Source organism: Alligator sinensis, unplaced genomic scaffold, assembly GCF_000455745.1.
Source record: "Alligator sinensis unplaced genomic scaffold, ASM45574v1 scaffold84_2, whole genome shotgun sequence".
NCBI classification, from domain to species: Eukaryota; Metazoa; Chordata; order Crocodylia; family Alligatoridae; genus Alligator; species Alligator sinensis.
The window spans coordinates 1,541,687-1,567,166 of NW_005842247.1; the positions used below are offsets into that span (position 1 = coordinate 1,541,687).

General features: G+C 41.2%; 1 protein-coding gene across 1 annotated transcript in view; it reads right to left on the minus strand.

Moving 5' to 3' along the window:
* Positions 1 to 25,474, minus strand: part of UBL3 (ubiquitin like 3) — an 84,153-nt gene extending 58,679 nt beyond the window's left edge. The window contains exon 1 of the mRNA XM_006027493.3: positions 25,295 to 25,474. Coding sequence (XP_006027555.1) covers positions 25,295 to 25,321 — 27 coding nt within the window. The 5' untranslated portion in view covers positions 25,322 to 25,474. The remainder of the gene's footprint in view (positions 1 to 25,294) is intronic.
* Between the last annotated feature and the right edge of the window lie 6 nt (positions 25,475 to 25,480).

A 25,480-nucleotide genomic window follows, 5' to 3' on the forward strand; every position in this document is an offset into this window, starting at 1 on the left:
TCTTTGAAATAAAATCCACAAGCAAACAGCTGAGTGTCTCGTATTTAATCTGGCAACCTGCTGTGAAGTAAGTGGGCTGCAAACCACGCAGATACAAATGATTGGCGTTCTACAGCAGTAGTATTCTAGCTGACTAACACCGCATGTTCTGTGCTAAAAAGTTACGAGCATAGAAAAAAGTCTGGGCTCTTTTCTGTTATCTGAAAGAAGCAAGGACTTTTTGATTATATATTTTATTGAACCAAAACTATAGCTAAGAAAGATATCACCTTATGCCCAAAAGCTTGCATTTTTCAGGTCTGGGACACCTTGTGCCTGAAAGCTTGCCTGACATCTCTCCAAACTATGCAGTTGATCCAAAAAGAGACAGATAGATCGATCTCTTTTTGGACCAGCTACACTGTTTGGAGAGATGTCAGGCAAGCTTTTGAGCACACCACTGAAAAAGGTGTGTGGGTGGATGTATTAACAGGTACAACAATACTTCAGCCCTATGCTACTGTGTATATGTAAGACAAGAGACCATGCAATGGTAACATTATGATGGGTATTTTAATAAGATACAGAATTCTTCAAAGTAGATAACAAATATGCCATTAGAGGACCACTAATTAAATGTCAAAAGTGACCCTCTTTCTTTTGAGATACTCTACCTTATTCAGCAGAGCCTGAAAGTAGCCATGCAAGGTTGTAAAAAACAAACAAAATATGTACGGAACAAAGTTCAGACAACTTTGAGCTTGAGACAACAGCCATTCTATTAACTTTGATATAAAATGCTCAGCTGCTTGAGGCAGCTTTTCAATGTTCCTAAGCTGAAATACACATCCTAACAAACAAAGTTAATGCTTATATGGTAGTACTAAGGTTCTTTGGCAGGCTTTCCTTAATGATCATCGGGTAGGGCTGTACCACAACTTTCAAAGTGATCTGCTGATTCCACCTGGGCTAGTTGTCAACAATTAAGATTTGCAAGACTTCTGGAGGCAAATTTTGCCAAAATACAGACGCTGCTTCATTATGTAAGCTCATATCTGTTGACACAGGTTGATATTTTATCATCAAATTCTCTTCCTGCCGTCTTTTTACAGCTTCCCGTGCTGCTGGAATTTTGGAAGAAATTTACCATTTCCTTTCCAGGCAAATTAAATCTTTTCTACAAAAGCTAGGTAAAGTTGGGAATTTTAAAAGGACCAATGGAGTTAGCTATTTAACTCTCTGGCTTTGAAATTCTAGGAAGTGATTTTCAAAAACTTTCATTAAAGCACCCGGAGTGTCTCATGTTGCATCAGTATCCCTGTGCTTAGAATGGTGGCAGGAGCACTTTAAAGCTTGTTCAATGACCTTTACTTAAAAGCACCCTGACACCATTTTTAAGTGTGGGGACTTAAGTGTATTGGTATACAGGAGATGCTGGAGTATGATAATTGGTGAGCTCCAGCAGACTTGATTGATCGAGCCTGCTCTGATGCGCTGTAATTACAGCATGTCAGAGCAGTCTCACTGCTCGTGTACAGATGCCAAAAGAGTTCACTTGCAGTGGTGAGCTTCAGTACTGTAACCATTGGTGAGCTTCAGTACTGTAACCATTTGGGGGCAGAAGGGGTGTGCATGCTCATGCATTTATTTCAGGCACTGTGAAACTCTTTACCATAAGGTTCAATTTTTCAGAAAACAGGAGAGTGTGAACCTTACTGGGGCAACAAAACTAAACGGGCAGGCCACAGAACAGGGGTGGGTAAAATGCAGCCCGCATGTGGCCCAGCCGCCAGGCCATTCTATCCAGCTCATGGGGCCCCTAAAAATTTAGAAAATTAATATTAATCTGTCCCTGGCTGCCCGTCATGCAGCCCTCGATGGCTTGCCAAAACTCAGTAAGTGGCCCTCTGCCCAAAATAATTGCCCACCCCTGCCTTAGAATGACATTGTACAGACTTCAAAATGTGTGTTCTGCAGCTTTTTGGACATTAAAAAGTTTCCAAAAAACAATTAAAGATGGGAATGGTTAGCTGACCTGAATGGTTGTTAGATAACAACATGAAAATAGGATACCACTAAAGTTTGTGGCATTACATGTACACAAAGCATAGAGAAACGGTCCTTATTCAATCTCATATCTCTTCTGTTACATAGTTAAGTAGAAAATGGCATTACTTCTAGAGCTGATCAGAAATTTTCCAACCAGAAAACATCGACTCACCAAACCTAAAATGGTTTATCCAGAGCACCTCAGATTCTATGGGCTTCCACTAAATTCAAGACCAGAATGCTCCCTAAATTTCTGGCAGACTGCCTCAGTCAGTGACCCTAGAAGGATATGGTCTTGGGGCAGACCTGCCAGGCAGCCTATTTCAGGGCCAAAGACTCAGTGCTTCCAGGCTCTCTGCCATGAAGTAAGGAGCCTGAAAGCCCTGGGACTTCAAACTCTAACTGGGCTTAACTCCCAACTCTGCAGCAGGGAGCCTAAGAGCCTCAGCTCTAAGCAAAGCAACATGAACCCTGGAAACCCGAACACCTGCTCAGGGAAACTAGCATTCTTGAGCCTCCGCGTGGTCCAGGGAACACATTTCATTTTTAAAAAAGATTGTGCCAGCGTTTCCAAAGCAGCATTTTTTCAAAACTTCTAGTTCAAAAGAACCTAAAAATACTGTTCCAATTTGGACCAAAAGTTAGTTTAAAAAAAAAAAAAAAAAAAAAAAAAGGGAGGGAGGGGGGCAAGATTTCTCATTAATCAGAGCTCCTGCTTTTCAGACATTACTTTTCAATGCTCAGGGTTGGAAGTTGCTCCAAAACTATGGTGATGAACACTACAGATGTGTCAATAAATATTCTGCTGATCCTGTGAACCTTTCCTACCAGACTCAGACCAAATAAAATCAACAGCAGCATGGGTTCTGCAGCACTGGACAAATTTCAGGAACTGCTATTTCCAGTTTTAAAAAAGTACACAGAGAATACCTCACCCGCTTTGGCTTCCGAACCCTGGATGTTTTCATTCTCTGCTCACTGTTAAAACAGTATTTGTTTAATTTCAGGAAGGCAAAAAGATCTATTAAACTAGCAAAAATATACTGTAAGACACTTCAAGAGCCTTTGATGAAATACACAATCAAAATGCAATGTTAATTAATAGGCAAAATCCCATGCCCATCTCTCTATCCATTAATATGTCAACCTATCTCCACATATCTTGCATGCTACAAAAAATGCATAATACTTGCAGAGTTTAAAGGCAAAAAGAAACTCTTGGCCCACCTACTCTAACCTCTTCCTATGGCACTCTAACCTCTTCCTATGGCATAGTTACTAATTCAATGCCTTCAAATCACCCTTAGTGAAAAAAACACAAACAAACCAGAATGACATAGTAATCCACAGGTGAATCATTCACCAAATCCTAGCATGTTCTATTCACAGAATCCCTATTAATTAAAATAATTATTATTGCTCTTGAAGAAAAAGGTAGGAGAAATCAGTTAGAGTTTCACATAGGCAAGTCTGGAGATCTAAAACTCCCAAAAGAAAGGAAATACAAATTAGGACTGTTGCTTTATCCTTATCTGACTAGGTGACACCAATGAATTCCATAGGCAAGTACTGGCACTGATCTGAGTACAGCAGGAAAATCAACAGCCTTAAATTATTATTTTTGTTAATTTGTTAACATGTTTAGGTTAAGGTTTAAACTGACAGAAATAAAGTACCTGGGCATTCAGTTTTTAAAAATTCCAGCAAATCTCCATCTCAATTCTTACTGTAAATATTTAAGAATAAACCACCTACTTGACTTCTCTTCAATTGCACCTATTCAACGATCATAGTATCCCCACCTTCAAATAAAAGCACTATCATGCACAGTATTGGACACAAGATGTTATGCAGACAAATCGTTCATATGCTTGTGCTATGTTTCATTGGTGAAGAGCAGGGGAGCTTCTTTGAGCTATTTTATTGGGTCTGAGTAGGCTGGAGAGCGAGAAGAAAGGAAGAAAAAAAAGTGGTGGTTCCACATTCCTAAAGTGTGAAATACTAAACGTTTCTGCAAAAAATTAAAGTACTTTCATACAGCTCTCAGAAATTGTTTAAATTTTATGCGCAAATGCAGAAAGCAAATATTGCAATGATTCATAACTAAGAAGATTTGCTTCATAAACATAAGTAGCAACAACCTAATAGTTATTTCAGATGTATTAGAAACCTTTTAGAAATGGAGAAGGCTGCCAGAGGAACATGCATCTGGCATAACAGTTTAATCCAACCCTTCACTGTACCTTCAAATTGTATTCAGAGAGTGAATACATATACATTATATTTGCCTGGAAATTAAAGTCAAATTTCACTTTATTTACCTCGAATTACAAAAGGTATCATTTTACTTTAAGTGCATGTGTGTTCTAAAGTAAAAATCTTGTCAGAAGAGTGACAGCAGCATGTTTCTCTATGCTCATGCTTTATTTAATGACAAGCAGTATTCTTTATTTAAGCATAAATGTTCCACTTATTCAAATTCTTTGCTGACCAGTGTTTGCTCAAACAATATCAAAGACACTCTCCCCCTACTTCAAAACCATTTCAGCCAAGCAACAAGAAAACCCAACCAAGCTAAAAAAGTGAAAGGCAAGCTTAAAAATACACCAAAAATCCCACACCTGAATTGCCTTGGGAGGATCCACTACACTATAATGATGCAAGTGCTCTCTCAGCTACAAGGTGTTTTTTTTCCTGCCTGCTAAACATGGGTGTTAAAAAATAAAAAAAAAGCATTTTCATGGCGTTTCAACTTCAGCATTAAAAAAAAGGGTCTTTGGCCACAATTTTATACATATATAAAGTAAAGAACTGTAGTCAATATGACAAACAACTAGGAAAAAAATCAGTACCATTTTCAAAGGACTCCAAATGATTTTCAAAAGTGATAGTTTTGCTTCAGTTTTCTGTTTGTTTCACATTTTCAATTACCTTTCAGTTATGTATTTGCTACTTAATCTGATCATCTAATATAACCTTTGCATATTTCCATTTTAAACAGCCAACATTTTAGCAACTATTCAAGTTGGATCATGCCTAGGAAAAACATCTACAAATATAAAACATCTGCTCTACCAACCCAGACAGTAGCATACCTATATCCTATTGAAGATTCAAAAGTAATTGTAACCAAGGGAAATTCTGTCAGGATTAAAGGAAAATATATTTCTTTCCCAACATTGAAAAAAACAAGGTTTTCCAGAACTTTTGGAACTATATTTACAGCATTCACAACTTTAGATATGAAAGTTTTCAGGAGGAATCACTAGAAGGATTGGAAGAATCATGGCTTATTGCAAAGAGTACTCAAAAATAATGAAGTAATGCTTCAAAATTGGGCAAACAGAGGAAGATAATTTACAAAACAAGCAGTATATATTGAAAAAAAAAAGTCTCATATCACCTGGATTTTAAACAAAGATTGACCTAAACCACGTGATCTACTGCTACATAACCTAGACTTAGAAATGAGGAAATGTAGATTAAGTGTCTTCCCAATGCTGGAAGGAGGTATTTCACTGTAGGTAGCCAGATCTCACTACATGGATGTCAGTGTCATAGAGAATAGGGCTGGAGGGGACCTTGTGGGTGCATCCAAATGAGTGTGCGCATGCAGAGGAGCACAGTTTCCCACGAGACAAATGGTAGCAGCACATACTGGTTGGCCAGGCTCCTTCTGGCAGCACACAACACTGCTGCAAGCGCCATGTTGGTATTTTTGGTGGATTTGGGGAGGGTGGGGGAAAGAGGGTTACACTGGGCTTTCCCAGTGTCAAATGAAGCCCTGCCACCCTGCAAATTAGTGGCGTGGCAAACAGGTACACTTGCACTGCATGCAGTTTGAGGCACCACAAATTGCATGTGCATGCTCATCAAGCCACACCCCAAGAGATTATTTAGTCCAACCCCCTGCCTGAGGCAGAAAACCTCTTGCGTCCCATACAGGGATCAAACCTGCAACCTTGGCATTATTAGCACCATGCACAGAGCTAATAAGCACTAGTTTGCTTGCGTCACTTAACATCTGAAAATAACTCAATATTGATAATAAACTAAGGAAGAAAAAACATGCACAAAAGTTTGGAAACAGATAAGGATTTTTTTATTTGCTTCCAACATGTCAAAACTTTTTCATAACAAATTCACCAAGCCTACACATTTTTCAGTTTTCCACCCTTAATTCTGGATTATACTCTCATTTTTATATCACTTCCTGCTCCTCCCCATCACATTTAATTGCCTTTAGTGCCCAGTCTGCTCTACCTCTGTAGGTTGCTGAATGGCTGGCTATACAAGAATATTTTGCCTTCTCCCTCCCACCCCTTTCAGCAGCTCCCTCCCCACAAACCCTTAAATCTATATAAGCACATTACAGTGCCTGCCTCTGAAAGTGAACTCCCCCTGCCCCCTAAAGTAATCCAAGTAGAACTATTCTAAAACAATAGAGCAGATATTCTCTACCCTATTTTGACATAGCTGGCTTATAACCTGAAAATTTCGAGTTGTATGGATGTCATGTTCTCTTATGTGAGTAGTAAAAAAATAGTGGATTATGACAGGCACTAGTCCATAAACTTAAGTACAGAAGAACTCAGCTCTCCCTACATAACTAAAGCAATTGTAACTTGGTTTTCATAGACAGAAAATGTATCTGGGGGGACAGGAAGGGGAATGACTGTGATGTACGACATGTATTATATTATTATTTTGGAATATAATATAATATAAACTTAGTTCTTCATGGGAACAGCTCTAAGAATGTGCTTCTGTCCTCTTCCATTAAGGAATGTCCACTCAGCGAGAAAAGCACCCCAAATCTTTGGGTGCAGTAGTGTGTAAATTATATCTGCAATGTTTTACTCCCAATCTTTCAAAAATGTTAAGCTCTTTTAGTTTTGCCAATATGCATGAATATTTTCAGTATGAAAACGATAGAGAGGGCCAAGAGTACATAAATATTTTACCACATGCAATCTCCCAGAAGCTACTATGTTTGACTGCCCTTTGTCCCTACCTTTTAGGCAAAGGAAATTTAGCAGCTTTCCTACACTGAAAAAATAGGGTATTACATTTAAGTTTTTAGTGGGAAAGCAGACAGCAAAGGAAGGATAGGATTTCTCCTTAAGTCAAGTTCATCAACAGTAAAAACCACACAAAGTAGGTCTTTTCAAAGTTCACAATACTGAAAAACACAACTTCTATTAGACTGCCGTCACTATTGTCTATCTACTAATAAAATGACCCAGACTAAGAACAAAAGCTTTGAAGGTCAGGAGCATATGTGCAATGACAGAATCAATTAAAAAACCCTGCAATGTGCCTATTTCAGTTTCACTTGGCATTAACCAATATTCTTCACCTTACAGTTTTGCAGATTTCAAACACAACCAATAAAAGCAAGCACATGTAAAACAGTGCACATACAGATACAAGTAATACTTGGGAAACAGCCTGTGAGACAAATATGGGTTGGCTGCCTTTTTTAAATAAGGAAGGTAGAGTACCAGAAGGATTTTCTTCTCTTTTTGGTGGTTTACTCTCCTCTCCTCACCTCCATCCCCTCTCCCCCCACCCCAAAATACAGCAACCCGCTGTTCACATCATTTTTTGCATTAACTACTCAAGGTTTATCTGCAATGCAGGTCGCTTGCTATCCCCAGAGCAGAAAGATTTTTAAAAGCTTTAAAAACAGCCCTAAGGTTTTTATATGCTTGTGTTTATGTGTGGGAGCCATAAATTTACATTAGAATATTGTGTCCATAAGGGTGCTTTAACCAATAGTGTAACCTATTCATATTTTCAACCCAGAGGAAAATAGTTTCTTGTATAAACAAATCTCCAGGCTACAGCTGTTTCAAATGTACTGTTTTATATTGAAGGTGCTCAGAACTTCAGCTACTATACAAAATAAAATAAATACACTTCACCAGGATCACATGATCCTCAGCCAACTGCAGTAGCAGGCAAAATTTTAAATGCTAATTAAGTTATAACAGTGTAAAAAATGTTGTGCCCCACCATTTACTTCCTTTTTCATTTGATAGCTTTGCCTCCTGCAAATGCCTTTTGGAGGATATTAAAATGTCTATTTATTTTGTCAATTTCTGCATACTTTTTTATTTTGCTCCATATGCCCAACAATGCATCTCCTTGAGTTTGGCTGAAAATCTACAGAGCAGTAAGAGAACAGGTAAATCGCACAGAAATGCTGCAGTAATTCCAGAATAAATCAATGCGGTTTAAGTAGAATAGCCAAGTGTTAAACACGTTGCATAATGAAACTAGTTCAAGATATGTAGACAAATTCTGTTAGCTTGTGGCTCTACTGAAGCCCTTCATTAAACTGATTTATTTTGCTAGAATCCAGTTTCTGAAGAAAAATGGGATAAAACATTCCAACATCAGCAATTCCCATTTTGATTTTTCCGAAATTATTTTGATTTCTAATAGTTTCATAGTTGGTAGGGTCAGAAAGGACCTGAGGAGATCATCTAGTCTGACCCCCTGCCGTGGCAGGAAAGAATACTGGTGTCAAACGTTTGTCCAGCCTCCTTTTAAAGACCCCCAGGGTAGAAGCCAGCACCACTTCTTTTGGAAGTTGGTTCCAGGTCCTAGCCACCCTGACAGTGAAATAGAGCTTCCTAATGTCTAGCCTGAAACTATCCTCTGCTAGCTTGTGTCCATTGTTTCTTGTAACTCCCGGGATTGCTCAGGGGAACAGGGACTCTCACAATGCCTGCTGGTCCCCCTTGACTAGTTTGTAGACTGCCACTAGATCCCCTCTCAGCCTTCTCTTGTGGAGGCTGAACAAGTTCAGGTCCCTCAGACTCTCCTTGTAGCGCCTGCCCTGCTGACCCCTGATCATGCAGGTGGCCATCCTCTGGACCCTCTCCATACTGGCCACATCCCTCCTGAAGTGCGGCGCCCAGAACTGGATGCAGTACTCCAGCTGCGGCCTGACCAGCGTCACATAGAGGGGGAGGATAACCTCCTTGGACCTGCTTGAGATGCATCTGTGGATGCACGACAAGGTATGGTTGGCCTTCCTGACTGCGTCCCCACACTGTCGGCCCATGTTCATTGCGGCATCAATGATGACTCCAAGATCCTTTTCTGTCTCAACACTGGCGAGAAGGGAGTTCCCCAGCCTATAGGTGTGCCGCTGGTTCTTCCTCCTCAGGTGCATTACCCTGCACTTGTCAGTGTTGAACCCCATCTTGTTCTCATCCGCCCACCCCTGTAACTTGTCTAGATCCACTTGCAGCCTGTTCCTTCCTACTACTGTACCCACTTACCCCCACATCTTAGTGTCATCTGCGAACTTGAATAGGGTGCTTTCTACCCCCTCACCCAAGTCACTGATGATGCTGAATAGTGTGGGCCTGAGGACCGAGCCCTGGGGAACCCCACTGCCTACATAATTATGTGCCATATACCAAGAGTCTACATCGAAACAAACTTTTTAAGAGTTATGCATCACAGAGAATACTGAAACTCAGTTTTGATTCAGATTCACCAGAAAGCCAAGATTCAAAATTTGAAAATCCTTTAGAACTGAACATCTGTCTTCCCTACGTCTACAGCAGACTTGCTTCATATGGAGCAACTGTTCTCAAATTATTTGCCATTGGGGACCACACTTGCAGCTCTCAATGCATCGTGGGTCGCACCCCACAGCTGAGGGGGCTCCCAGCTGCCAGGGGAACAGGACCAGGGCCTGCAGCCCCCTACCTCCCCGCCCAGCAGTGCCTAATCCTATGTTGCCACCTGCAGGAGGCAGCAGTTGCTGCAGCTGGAGCGGAGAACAACTCCACCCCCTCAATCCCGTGGGCAGCATGACCAGAGGGGAGCCCATCGGGGCGTGGGGCAAGGCGGATGCAGGCTGCCCAAGGTGCGCTCAGGGTTCCCACCCTGCTGCCCTCCCCCCAGGGCCTCTGTGGCTCAGTGGGCGGGACCTGGCATTAGTGGGCAGGAAGGCTCAGTGCTGCTGCTGGGAGCCCCATGCCAACTGTGCTACCATGGCAAGGTGCCCCCTGCCCATCTAGCAGCAGTGGCAGCATGGAGTTGTACCCCCCTGCTGCTGCTGCTGGAGGGGTGTGGGGGTTGCCTCGCCATGGCAGTAAAGCTGGCATTGGGCTTCTGGCAGCAATCCTGAACCTCCCTGCCCCGCTCTGCCATGAAGGCCCCTGGGAGGAGGGCAGTAGGGTGGGGATCCCTGAGCCAGCAGCCCACCACACCACACACAAATCTGGGGGACACATGCCCCTCCACGCCTTCCTCCCTGGTAGTGTGCACAGCAGCAGGGAGCCCCCCTCCCCCCAGATAAGCCACCTGTGGCTCCAACCGGCTCCCTGATCGGGACCCGTGGCTGCCCTGGCTCCAGGCCCCATGCTGGGCAGTCCCCCCAAGACTATGCTGCAACACACTGATCCTGAGCAACTTCCTTATCAGAGGAGAAACTTGTTCAGCTCTAAACCTCTGGCCTCTTTAAGAAGTATATACATAAAGTTAATGCCTACATTAGAACTGGCAGGCTTTTCATTGTGTATACTCCATCACTGAGATCACACACTTACTTCATGTATGAAGTATTCTGCCATTATTTTATAGACTAAACTGGATTCAAATCAGTGATTATCAGTAACAATGAAAACAAAAAGTTTCTCTCAGCAAGCGTAACAGATGAAGCCATAAGCATTTTATATAAATTGTTTCATAATGATGTGTTCTCGTCTATTTTCTAAGTGCAGTTTTACAAGCAAAATTATGTTATAGAAATTTTACAGGATTTTTAAACTTGTGACTGATATTATTTTGTACCTCTTCAACTCTAAAGCCAACTCCCCTGGTTACTGTGATAACTGCTTAGGCCCAGGAAGAAACATTTAATAATCTTTTTACAATGATGAAAAAAGACCTAAAACAACTTGTCTCTGCACAATGATGCAGCCATGTAAGATGCAAGAATCTCAGAATCTATTTGGGTTAAAAGAACCATTTTCAACTCACTGGAAAGCCTGAAATAAACCCAGCACAGAATACTCATTTCTAGATCTAGAAGTTCACTAGTGCAGTTTGCAATGCATATATCCTACACAAAAAAATTAAAGTTGTGAAATCAAGCACTCAGTTTGAAAATTCCCTGGCAATCTCAGTTTGCCCTCCTCTACTCCCACCGTGTGCATTTGTATAATACCAGTCTACTTCCCCTTCATGAGAGCCATTCAGAGCACAATTTTAATAAGCACCAGTTCAGCATCTGTTTTATGCACCTTGCTCAAAGTGCAGCTCAATGCTACTCTGAAGACAGGATTATTAGTTTTTGAATGTTTCAAATAATTGATTTTGTAAGACCCTTTCTGGAGGTGAAAGGCTAGGGTCATTCGGTCTATAAATAGGGAACAGATGTTCAGTGAAATTAAGGTCCAAGTGTCCACTACTACTGGGTACTCGTTTTAGATGCTAAGACGCAATTTTTCAGCATTATAAACTGCTTCCTATGTTTAAAGCACAGCTTCTCTTGACTTCAGTTACAGCTATGAGTATTGGGCATTTCTGTCATTCAGACCAGGTGTCAAGACAGGCACAAAGAAACAGAAGACTATGTAGTTAGTGATCATGTGTGTAAAGACTGGGTTAAATAATTTGCCTAGCATTGGGGAAGGGATATAATCCCACTGTCCAGGGAAGCATTCAACTGCCTTATATATAGGACCATATTTCGCTTCCTGAAACTGCCTGCTTCATTCACTGAACACCTTCCAACTTATGCAATAAATGAAACACGAGTTCTGCAGCACAGCCATGATGTATTCCCAGTGAACAGTCCAAGTTCTAAACTGAATCATTCTAGACAATGGAGAAAATGTGCTCTTGTGGTTAATAATCCTTTTGCCCATTCCTTCTAAGCTTGACCTCCTCTGCTCTTTCCCATTCAACCTGCCATATGACCCATCTCTTCTCCATTTTTGGTTCTTCAACTCAATCACATTCTTTTCACTTAGTGAATCCCAGTTTGCCCTCATCCTAATACCATTCTTCTCCAACCCTAACAGTATGGATCCTCATGGGGATCCATTTTCCTTCTGAAGGGATCATTTTACAATATACAAAGGACATTTATTATAGGTTTTGTAATGGCTAGCAGTATTACTGACTGTATATTGTTAAAAGAAAAAAATGGAGAAAATTAAAAGTGCTAATGCTGCCGAGGTGAAAGGATGGGAGCCACTATTAACATATTAAACGTGGGAGAAAGGAGGTAAACAACAGCAAAAAAATATTGCTATGCCGAACACTTTATTCCAGTAAGTTTAGGAAATGTCACCATGAGTAATAAAGTATAAACAAAGATGACAAAATAATATTTGGAGTTTTGGAAATGGTAAGTATGTAAGTAACTTTCTAAAAAGGCATCCCAGAAGATGATGATGTAAGGAGAAAACTAAAAGGATAAAAGAGCAAGAAAGAGGACTGCTATGCTAGCATCAGCTGGAGCAAGGCAACACGGGACATCTAGAATTTCTATCTGACTAACCCAGTTGCAAGTATTATGATCAAATGCTTCTAACTCCAGCATCAATAAGTGCTGTAACAATGCCATCTAATATACAGAGAGCTACTCATTGTTATAGTTAATTAAAGTGAATGTTTAAGATACAGGTAGTCCTCGACTTACAACTTTGAGTTACAACATTTCGCACTTACAAGGTTTATAAATTGACACCCTGTTTCAACTTTATAATGTCAGTTTCAACTTTACAACACTTGATCCGATGTGATGCCATGTCAGCAAACAAGTTCATTGCGTCGCTCATGTCCCTGGAGAACATCTGTCCAAACCTCCTGGGACACTTTCTTTAAGAAAGCAGACAAGACTCCAGAAAAACCTGCAGCCAAGACTCCTGAGAAGACTCCAGCCAAGAACACTTCAAAAAGTCCAACCAAAGCCTTTCAAAAAGTCCAGCAAAGTCACCTCAAAGAAGTCCTTCCAAATCCATATGATTGCTATTTACAATATAAATACATTAATGCAACTATATTACTTATCTATAATTGATCGAGTACAAAATTCTGGGGTATTTTTGGAAAATAGGGTATCAGGCCTTGGTTCAGGAACCAATCCCCCATTTAAAACATTGTTTCTTATGAGAAAATTGGTTCCGAGTTACAATGTTTCGACCTAACACACGGTTTTCAGGAACCAATTATGTCATAAATCTGAGGACTGCCTGTACTATATTACCACTATTGGCCTTTGGATTTAATAAAGAAATTTCAGTCAAATAACTGACATGGTCAAATTCTAACAGTTGCCTCTTGCTGATGTATTCCTTTCACTTCAAGTCTGTCTCATCCTATCTGCATCTAAATAAGGCAGCTTCATCCTCCACGCTGCCAGCACCCTGGTGTGATGAGAGGATGGAAGAGGGAATACAAGAAAGATTCTCCGCACTTTGATTTCTGGTGCCTAGATGCAGAATGGAACAGCCATGAACAGCCATTACAAGGAAAGTTCTATTCAGTGCCTGCAGCCTAGACTCAAGTTTGATCCCTGTAGCTAAAAGGCTACAAGAACTCGGCTGCAAAACTCTAGAAATCTGAACATATGCAGATGGCTAGTTTCAACAGGCAAGTCTCATATTTTATTTATATTAGATTTGTTAGAACTTAGGCAAGTTTGTGCGCACTTTTCCCAGCACAGTAAAAGGCACATTGCTATAGGAAAGGCCAAATCCTGAAACTTAAGTATAAAGCATAGGGATGTTAGAGCTTCTCAAAAGAAAAAGTCACCAGGAACTTGTGTTGGTGGGAAAAAAAACAATGTTCTCCAGCCTTACTCTCAAATAGTTGAACCATATTTAACTCAATATTTCTCTCTAAAATTTCAGCCCAAAGCAGATGCCCAATACTGAAAGTTTCAACTGAAGGAATTAAGATCCAGAAAGGTAAAAGTAACTGAAAAAAAGATGATAACTGTATACTAGACACCATTTTGAATCCTGCATAGAATAAGATACTGCTTCACAGAATTACTTTTAAGTCATTCTTCTGTATTAAATAGTAGGGGCACACCGATAAGGAATTTTTTGGACGATGCTGATGGCCAATTATTAAACAGCCATATCATCAGATAGCAATCTGAGAGCTGATATTCAGCTCAGTAGCTTGGAAAGAAGCTCCCTGATGGTAAGTCTGTGATGCTGTGGGGGAGGGACATGGGGGGCGCAGATCAAGGCCCCCACAGTGAGGGAGAGAGTGAGGCAGGAGCAGGCACTGCCCAGTCAGGGCAGTGAATATGACCCCACTGGAAGCAGGGCAAAACTGGGTGGCTTGTCTGGAGGGCATGGGGGGAGGGGCTGTGGCTCCCTGCTGCTGTGCACCCCCCCCCGATTTGTGTGTGTGGCAAGAGTGGGCTGCCCATTGCAGGCTTAGGGCGAGGGGCTGTGCCATCCCTCTTCCTGGCCCCAAGCCCACAGCAGGCAGTTCACCCTTGCCCTATGACTCCCCCAGGGGTGCAAGCAGCAACAGGGAACTGCCCTCCCCAACCCCTCACCACCCTGGCTAGGCAGTGCTTGCCCCTGCCCCTGCCCCACTGCCTCCCTCACCATGGGGGAGCCTCAATATGCCCCCTCCATGCCCCTCCCCCCACCAGACTTACTGGCCAGATGCTGCTCTCCATACTTCTGGGCTCCATACCTGGTCGCGTGTGTGCTGTGTCTTTCCACATGCACTCGGCATTTACTGGTGATGCTATCAGCTACACCGGCCAAAAAAAGCTGATTGCCAATGATGTTAATTTTTATCAGTCCTGATCCAATGTTCAACTGATATATCAGTGCACCTCTATTAAATAGACATTGTTATTATGCATATTGTTTGATCCCATCTAATCTTCATTATAATACTTCAAGTCACTAATTTTTATACAGATTCCACATTTCTGTTCTAATATTTTCATTACTAAAATGATACAAAGAGTTATTGACTAGCATCTTCTTGCTCATTCAAGAAGTGATTTATTACATGCAAGACTTTGTAGCTTTCATTTTCTTGCCAAAAAATAGCTACATGTACATATTTATATATACAAAATATGAGTTTCCAGATACGAATTTACCTTTTATTCTAAAACAGGGGTTGCCACCGTGGGCCACTTTTTGCAACCCAGGCCCACATTGGGCTGCACTCCTGCGTGCCCTGATTGGCAGATGCTGCAAATGGAATAGCTGAATAGAGGTAGGCACAAGGACCCACTTAGGGATGCCTCCACTGCCTGAACAGAGAGAATACACTAAACAGAGCAGGCAACAGGAGCTTGGGGACACCCCCTCTATCGCTGTGGAGCTGATTTTCCAGGAGCTGCCACCTGCAGATCCAGCCTGTCCATGGGCCAGATTTGGCATGTGGGCCATTGGTTGCTGACCCCTGCTCTAAAAGATTAGGACACAAATCACAATGAAAGTCCAGTAAGTATAAGACAGTCTCTAGGCATATCCGTAACTTACTTGTCACAAATCAGTTACACTGGCATTATTGTTTTTAAAAACAGCTTCTATGCATAAATTGCTTGTAAAGATTAAAATTATTTTCTTTCTACACTCAGCCAAAATGACACAAGCTTCTGATTTTATAATTCTTAGTATATGACACACCTCGACTGAAGTCACTGAATTCTTGTCTAAACATACAACAGCTCAGTTCATTTTCATATTTGCACAACCGGTTCATGCATATAAGAGTTCTGTCATAAAACCTGCCACAGTGGGCAGTTCACCCTCACCCCATGACTCCCCCAGGGGTGCACGCAGCAGCAGGGAACTGCCCCTTCCCCCCCCCCGACGCTCCCAGCAGGGTTGCATTCACCACCCTGGCTAGGCAGTGCTTGCCCCTGCCCCTGCCCCACTGCCTCCCTCACCATGGGGGAGCCTCGATATGCCCCCTCCATACCCCTCCTCACCCCCCCACAGACTTACTTGCAGTATTTTAAATTACATAAATACTGAACAGTCAATTATTAGCTCTCTCTCTCTTCTTGCACGGTATAATCAATAAAATTACAAAAATGAATGAAATCAATGTAACACTAATACTAAAGAAAATTATTTTATTAATAAAGGGTACTGCTCTGAAATTCAAATATGTTTTAGGGTTCAATAGGGTAACAGAGAACAGACACTGCTGAATAACTGGTCCACTGCAAAATGTCAAGATTTTATTACCTAGCTAGGAAAAGCTGAAAAGTAAAACAACAATAAAATACTGGAAATCAATGTTAATCAATATGATGATGAAATGTCGAGACTAAAAATACAGACCAGATTCCTGAGGAGACATAAATAGTGCCATCTGGAATGTGCGCTAGACACCAAAAACATTACTGTGGCATGGAGCTCTGCCAGCATAAAGCACTGCCACATTGGTTGGCATCTCCTCAGTGCAGGTTGAGCAATGTTGCACTACTTAACTTTGAAGGAGACTACTTTTGAGATAAAACATATTCTTCTTTTCAGACCCTAAAGAACACACACATTTAGACAGTTCATTTTTTAAAGATCTGACATTAGTACCAAGATATTTTAAAGAATTCCTTAACCAAATATAAAACAATATAGTGTAAAAAATATTGCTGAAAAGTTTCCAAAACAGTCAAGCATTCAGCTTTGTACAAAATACTGACAATGCCACATACTGTATTAGGACTGTAATGTTGTTGTAGCTGTGACAGTCCAGGGGATATGCTAGAAGCAAAATGTTCAATAACCCTTTTTAGACTAACTGTATAGCCGAGCAAGACGTCAGAAATTTTCTAATGCAAGGAAGGACATTTTGTGCCTAAAAGCTCATGTAACATTTTATCCAACCCTACAGTTGGTCCAATAGGAGATGTTATTAAGCTTTCTTCTTGCAGGAACACATTAAAGCCCCAGATTCTCAACTGCAGAACTAAAAGGGAGGAAGTCGGGGACATTTGTTTTCCTCTGATACTGACTGCCCCAGCACTGGTCTAAGCCTTTGAAGTAAATCAGTTCATTCTGGATATTAGTCTAACCTATGCCAGCTACCAACACCAGCCAGGAGCTAATACAACAGACAAGCACATGATGGAAAAGCATCCTAGACATGCCTCATTGTTAATGAGCACGGAGTGACATGTTTATTACTCTAAACATACCCTCCAGAAGATAGTCGTACATATAGGACAATTTTTTGATGGGACAATGCCACAATCTCTTAACTGGGAAGACGCCGCCCTATGAGATTCTGCAATAAACTTTCCGTCTACTTCTGAAATCAATTTCCCAAAGAATTTTAGGTAAGAAAGATATATGTGATCCCACCACTGACAAGTTATTTTGAGCCAGTTCATTTTGCCAGCAGCTAAAGGAAAAAAATATTTGAAGACTGAGACTGTGACAGCAGTTTCATCACCCTGTAATCTGCCAAGTGCTTTCCTTTCAATTGCCTTCAAAAAAAAGTTTAATAGTTCTCTGTAGAGGCCCTTTTTTGTGGAAAATGTGTGCTATGTTTTGATCAAAGTCCTCTTCATGTTAAATGCAAATTTCACTATACTTCAGGTGGGGAGGATGCAATTTTCGTGAGTCTTCCAGGAGTTCCAATGATTGTCAAGTTGCGGCACATGAATCTTCCTTCAGCCAACCAGCCATAAAACTGATTGGAGGCTATGAAAGAATTACTGAATTTTCACAAAATGCTTTAGGGCAATTAGATGTTACAACAAAGTTTGAATATTTCTGAAGAACTAAATGTCATTTTTTCCATCTTTTGTTTGCTCCCTCACAAAGCAAACAAATGTCACCTTGACAATTTATTCTATACTCTAGAACACGGGTGGGCAATTATTTTGAGCAAAAGGCCACTTACTGAGTTCTGGCAAGCCATTGAGGGCTGCATGACAGGCAGCCAGGGGCAGATAAATATTAATTTTCTACAATTTTAGGGGCCCCGCGGGCCGGTTCAAATTGCCTGGTGAGCTGCATCTGGCCTGCGAGCCACATTTTGCCCACCCCTGCTCCAGAAGTCCCCTTTAGCAGCTTGGACACAATAGGTTTCATTTCTCTTTTCACATGTACTAATCTTCCACAATTCCTCAAATGAATGCATACCTTTTATTTAACCACTGTTGACAATATTTGTATTTTAGTATGGCAGAACTTCTTCATTACATTTAACTGATGACTTCAATGGGATTAAAGTGAAAAGAGGTAGGAAACAAATTATTGAATATATCAGAAGTTACTGACACTGTATATTTGATACAAATACTGATCACCAATTTCCAGTATTTATCACAAGCTCCCACTTCTGTTCGTTAGAATGACAACCAGCCAATACATAAAGATTCCAACATTTTACAGACAGAAGACTGAAAAATAAAATTATCTTTATACAGAACAAACCAGAATGACTGTTGACTTTCCAGAATTGCTAGGTTCTTACAAAGTAAGAGCCAACAGATAACACCATTTTGAATATTTATGAAAATATTTTGGAATGACAAAGTGTCAAAGTAAACAAAAAAAAGGGAAAAAATGGAAGGAAAAGTGCAGTTGAGATTCGCCATTGGGAGAAAAAAAATGTGATTTGGTTTTTCATGTGGGGAGTTTGGTTTTTGCCTCCCTCACAACATATTTTTATTGAGTTAAGTGAAAACATTAAATATCTACTTAACGTATCTGCTAGCAGCAAGCAAGAGTAAGTAGCAGGATACAAACTCTTCTAACTGATTTCAATAGTGACAATATATAAGACAGAATAATTATTTTAATTTATTAGCAAAAACAAGTAAGTGATTAATTTTAAGTGGACTCCAGTAATTTATTTAAGAGTCACAATTCTATAGTCTCTCCTCCATATTGTTCCAATCATCCTAGGTGCTGTTTTTAACTGAAAAGAGATAAGAGGTAGGGTATACCACTCCTCCCCTTCCCCCCCCCAGTCTATTCATTCATTCATTGGACAGTAGCCAAACATTTGGTGAGCTATACCGTTTATCCTGTATTATGTCTAGCATTTATATTACTGAAGCATTACACAACGACTGCAGTCAATATTAGGTTGCCCATTGTGCTGCTCACTCTACAAGCACACAGGAAGAAAGTGATAAGCTGTTGGGGCTGAAACTGTCTAGAGCAGCAGTCAGCAACTTTTTAGAGCTGGGGGCTGGAACATCCCAGCTTGGATCCAAGGCGGGTTGTGTTCTGAAACAGCTGATGCCTCTGTGGTGGCAGCAGCTTTTCCATGCTGCTGCTTTCTTTCCCCCCCAGCTATGGAGCAGGCACAGCTTCCTGTCCAGCCCTGGAATAGCCATGGTCCTGCTCTGCCAGAATGCTGCTAAGCCTGCAAGCTCTGTGGGCTGGATCAACTTGCTCCATGTGATGGATCTGGCGCATGAGCTGCATGTTGCCAACCCCTGGTCCAGGATTTATTTATACACAGAAGTAAGTTTAGGCATGGGAATAGAAACACACAGGTCCCACACATTTGACATTACATGACTACAGATTTTACAGAATCCTCTTCTAGAATCTCAATTTTCAATATAAGATGTTGCTAGCCATTTTGGCTGTTGACAAACATGGAAACCACCCCCCGCACCAAACAGTTTTACTGGAAGAGGAAGTGCATTAGTTTGACCCAGCTCCCCAGCATCTGTATAGATTATGCACTTCAGCAAGGCTTTTTGGAGCTTTTATCTAAAGCGGATTCAATCGGCTATTAGATAAAAGTGCCAAAAAGCCCCACTGAAGCATGCAATCTATACAGACGTTGGGTGAACCGGGTCAAACTAATGTGGTGCTTCTTCTGGGCACATACTGCGCTTGGGAGCTTAAAGTAAAGCACTATTTGTTGGTTTTTTTCCATGTCTGTAAGCAGCCTTTGATTGTGGAAATACTGAAAGTACAAACAGCACTGCCTGCCTGAGTCTGCATAGGGACTAAACAGCTCAGAGAACTGTGAAATGCACCATTAATTTTAATCAAGGCTACGAAGATTTATTTCAGTGGTACAGAATATGGCAAATTTTGGAGAGGCAAAAAGTACAGCAAAAGTGCTGAATACTTTGTCATTTTGCTATGACATGGTGTCCAACATTTGTTTTGTCTCCATCTTGTAGGGACCTGTTAGCAACTGCCTCTGGCTCCTCAGCACTCCCAGCAAGGGGGAGTTAATGGACTTTTAGCATACATTCCCTGCAGCATTCCTTGGAAGTAGACAACACAAAACTTGGGAGCAAATACAGTTTGCAACAAGGAAGCAGGAGGAATCTGAAGTACAGATTGGTAATGTCAGCTGCCTGGAGAACAGCACAGCAGCTAAGGCCTAGAGGAAAATGACTTGTTGACACCCTGTCATATTCTTGCACAGCAATGAAGCGAGTTCTGCAAGGCAACTTGGACAATGTGAAGGAAACCAAGACCCAGGGATCGGAGCTGGTTTATCTGGAGAGCACAGAACAAAATCTAATCTTAAAAAATAATCACCATTGAAAAATAACTGTTGACAAATTTTGCATCTAGGAGTACTGTCAACTAAGAGCTATAGCTCTGTGTTTTTCCAGGGTGAATGAGGTGGGGAAGATAATATGAAAGCATGAAAGAATAAGCTGAACACTACTGTGGAATTTGGTCTCCTGCCACCTGGAACAGCATCCTGTACAGATATACTGTATTTGTTCAAGTTATCATTGCGATTAGGATGCTTGGTAAAAGCCATGGAGGGGTTACGAATTTTTATGGGAGGAGAGGGGTATAATTATTTCCAAGTAATTTTCAGTTGTCTAGTATATACATAGCATTAACTTTGAACAAGAATGTGTATTATTAGTCAGTCCTTCAATTTCTCTGTGACAGTCAACTTGATATGTCCTCATTTTCAAAAATGAGGAAAGTTATTTCAGATATTACCACAAAGCCTACCAAAAAGTAAGATACAGCCATCATATTTAATTACATCCCCAGAAACCTAAAGCTGAGAGTATAACAAACATTAAACTACTTATTACTAGTGTGTTATGCTGATATTCTCACTGCCTGTTCCTCTACTTAATTGTTTTAGACTGGTGGAGAAATAATTTAACTCTGCCGATAAACAACAAACAACTGATTCAGGTCCTTCTTGTCTAAACTTAATCGAGCCTGCCAATTTTTGGCCAAGACTCCCTTTCTGATCCAAGACAACATGCCTCCACCTTCTTTTCTTATGCATCTCACGGATGTTCAGTTCAAAGGCTATATATCCTAAGCTACCCAGTCCCACTTTACTTTTCACTGAAAAGATCTGTACATATGCACACACACACACACACACACACACACACACACACACACACACACAAGAAACTGTAGAACTTACAAGACACAGGCTTAACCTGACCAGTTACATTTTGTTGTTCCTCTTTTTCTGTTGCCCATGTAGATAAAGTGCTTTGGGGTATGAACTCCATCTTATTTGTCTAAGTGCTTTGCAGAGTTAGTGCTATGCAATTTTTACTCAAAACAGTCCTCTTGTACTAAGACTTAAGCATAACATGCTAGGTTGCAAAAGGTCTCCAGGGCAGACCAGAAAATAACTTAGAACTCCAATGAGTTCCTAGTTTTAACTGCTGTGCTGGTTATAACATTTTTTTCAAAAGAGGCAACCAAAAGAGTCCCCACATTGGAAGCTGATTCGTAGATGTTAGGGTTGGAAGGGATCTCAAGAGATCATCAAGTCCAACCCACTGCCTAGGCAGGAAAGAGCCCCCTGCCCTCGGCAGGAAAGAGCGCTGGGGTCAGATGACCCCAGTCAGATGCCTATCCAGCCTTCTCTTAAAAACCCCCAAGGTAGGTTAAAAACCACCGCCCTTGGAAGCCCATTCCAAATTTTGGCCAACACTTACCGTGAAGAAAAATGTACAGGACAAAGAACTGCCCAGGAGAGAAGTCAATAGTAAAATCCTGCCTAGGCCTACGTAATGTCTTACAGTGCAGAAAGGATTCATATTCAGATTGTGCCAAAGGCAAAATAGGTACTGAGTGAAGGATGCATAAGGCACCTGACCTAAAGAGCTTACAAGGCCCCCGAGGAGCTGTATTTCTAAGGAAGAATGTCATCACAGTTTGAGAAACATGGACCCAACCCTGCAACCTTCGTAAGACAACCCCACTGAAATCACTGGGAGCACTGATCTGAGTAGTAGTTTCTGCACTGAGCACAGTTTTATAGGGTGTGCTGAAACAGTCTATTGCAATTGTATGAAAACTCAAACAGCAAACTATTAAATATTTTTATTCAGTCAAACGAGTACAGTAAAACTAACTAAATGAATCCACAAACTACTGAGAGACTTTATTTTTTAAGTAAAGAAATCTGACAGGCAAGCTGTTTACAGTCTTTTTCCAACCAGGACTGAATAGCCAAACTAACAGCCTGCCTGGTGAAAGTGTTTGAAATATTAAGAGATGGTCCATATAATCACTTACACTCTCAATAGTCTGTCTGGAAAAAAAACAAACAAAATTAGGTTCCACTTCTGCAATGTAATCTGCCAATACTGACCCCTTACACATCTGATGTCCTAATGAAGTAAATGAAACTGAGTGGGTGCAGAGGTCAACACTAGCAGGACTGGAGCCTTAACCTTTCCACAGTATGTATTGCTAAGGCAGTAATACACCACACACTTATTATGCCTGGAATGTAGCGTGTCACAATCTAGTTCATTAATGGAATGCAAATGATAAAGAACTATTACTTGAATCATTTTAAGACTTATGTTGAAATGTTTAGCCACACAGAGACAACATTCTAGAAGGAAGTCAAATTAGATATGAGATTGACGAGAAAAGGAAAGGGCCAAAGTTCGGTATATATTCAAATACTGTACTAACTAGGGATTGGAATACAATTTTGCCACAGTTATATAATTCTTAATATCAACAGAGTAGAACCATGCCAATTCAAACTTCTATATGAAAGACCAATTGCAAATATCAAAATTGTTAAATATCCACTAAAAACTTGAGGCAAATACTGCAGAATGTATTTAATTTCCCTGACAAAAGTTTTAATTCTGCTAAAAAACATTTAAGTATTAGAATGTTTTGTAAATGTGATGACATCTTAGTAATATAATGTTCCTCCCTATACTGATGCACCCTCTTTGAGAAGCAGGGAAAGATAATTTTGAGTGCAAATTATGGAGCGAGTGGATTAGGAAAATGCAAATTACAAAACTGTACAGTAAATATAAACCTAAATATAAATAAGGTGATGGCCTGAGAAATCTCCTCTAGGAACTATCAGCTGAAATAAATTACTAGACAATCTGATTCTTACTTCTGAAATGAGAAGGTTGTTTATAACAGGAAGCTAGAAGGAAATTTGGCAAATTCATTCTTGACTAATCTGTATTTAAACAGCCTCAATTCTCACTGTACTCCAAACAAAGAGCAACTGCAGCTAAACAACAACAATTTATCAAAACAGTCCTGAAAAATCAAACATAAAACTAGAATGTTGGCTAAAAGTGGACTGACAGAGGTAACGGTATCATCTGTTTTTTTTTAAGTCACCATAAAGAAGTCATTACTTGTAACAGGATCTTCCTAGCTTACAAATTTATTACATTATTAATAAATTACAATTTATTTCTAGACCCAGATATTTCTACCAGCTGTGTTCTGGCTCCATCAGAACACTTAACAGCTTTAAAAAAAACAGAGTAATATTTTTTTATAGCTAAAATGTGTCCATTCCTTTTTTTAAGTGTATATATTGATATAAGATGGAGTCTTCAACACAAGAAGTCTAGCAGCAGCAAATGCCCAGTTAAGAAGGGTCTAGGGGTACTGAGGTGGCAGTGTGCTCAACTCAGAAAAAGGGGGGAAACAGCTTCATATCACCATCAAGGGACTTCTCTAACCAGTGTAAGCAGTAGTGCAGACGGATTTGAATCCGACCCTTCCTAGCCAAACAATGATTGTCATTACATGTGACTGGAGGGTAGAAAGAAAATGTAAGGTATTTTAAAGAATAAACTATGTTAACTAATATTATAGTAGGAAGATATCGTAGAAAGGCTTTGGACTTTGAGGCAAGAGATCTACCCCCACCTTTCCAGAGGCATAACATACATACGATCTGAAAAGAAAAAAAACCCCAAACCTGAAAACCTGTTTATAGTTGTTATTCTTCTTACTGCTTCTCCTTTTTGAAAAAAAAAAAAAAAAAAAAAAAGCAAACTTCAGTTTTTCTACTGCAGCCAAACTAACTCTTTACAAGGAACAATGAAAAGGAGCACCTATACATTATTCCATTTCAATAGCCTAGTTATCACATATGTGCAGGAACCATGAACTGCATATTGCACATGCCAGAAACAAGGGCTATTGATCTTTACCTTCTTCCAACAGTACTGGATTATGACAGCAAGATGTAATTTCACACCAAAAGATAGGAAAAAAACTCCTGTTCAAGTCACTATCAATCACCTTTAAATACAAAGAATTTTCCCTGGTGAGGGAAAATGTGTTGCTGCAAGAATAAAGAGGAAGTACAGCAAAATATATTAATACCTTATCTCATGGTATCCTAGAAACACGTACATCAGGAAAGCCAATGGTGCACAGAGATGAACTTGCAGACATGAAAGACTCGGGGAAGAGTCCTCCCCTTCTCCTTCCAAAGTCCCAAAATATGCCTAGCTCTACCTTTCTGAGCCAGGTCTCAAACACTGGCTGGCATACAGTCCGCCATAAGGGATAGCAGTGTCCTTGAAAAACGTCCAGGTCAGATTACAGCTAGTACACAAGAGATCTCACTGTGTCAAGAGGCACACAAAGGTTTGGGGGGGATTTGTTGGGTTTCTATTTTTTTTTTTTTTTTAATCTGCTGACCTGTACCGAGGGAAGAGATTCACTCCCCACCGGCACTGGATGCAGCAAGCCCGCGAGATCAGTTGGCAAGGAGGAATCAACCTGAATCTCGGCTGCTCCTGGAGCAAGCGGCTCGGACGCCGGCCCCCGGCCCCGGAGCCGGAGCCAGGGCTGAGATGGGAACAGCAGGCAAGGGAAAGCGGAGCGAGTCCCAGAGACAGAAGATGTCCTCCCGGCTCGGCCTCGCCGCATGCCAGGAGGAGCTCGCGGCTCCCCGTGCCCCCAGCGGCACCTGCGCTGCCAGGGGCATGGAGCGGGGTTCAGCATCCCGCAACTTTCTGGCGGCCTTTCCCGGGTCCCCCGTGCCGAGGGCGGGCGGCACTCACCATGTCCGCCGGGACGCTGCTGGACATCTTGCTGCTCCGCGGAGGCTTCAGCACAAGTCGGGGAGAAGCCGAGGCGGCGGCGAGGTCCCAACTGCGGGGCGCGCGGGCGGCGACGGAGGCTCGGGGCCGGGGGCAGGCAGCTGCGCGGGGTGGCGGGGCGGGCTCCTCTGCCCCGCGTCTCGCGGC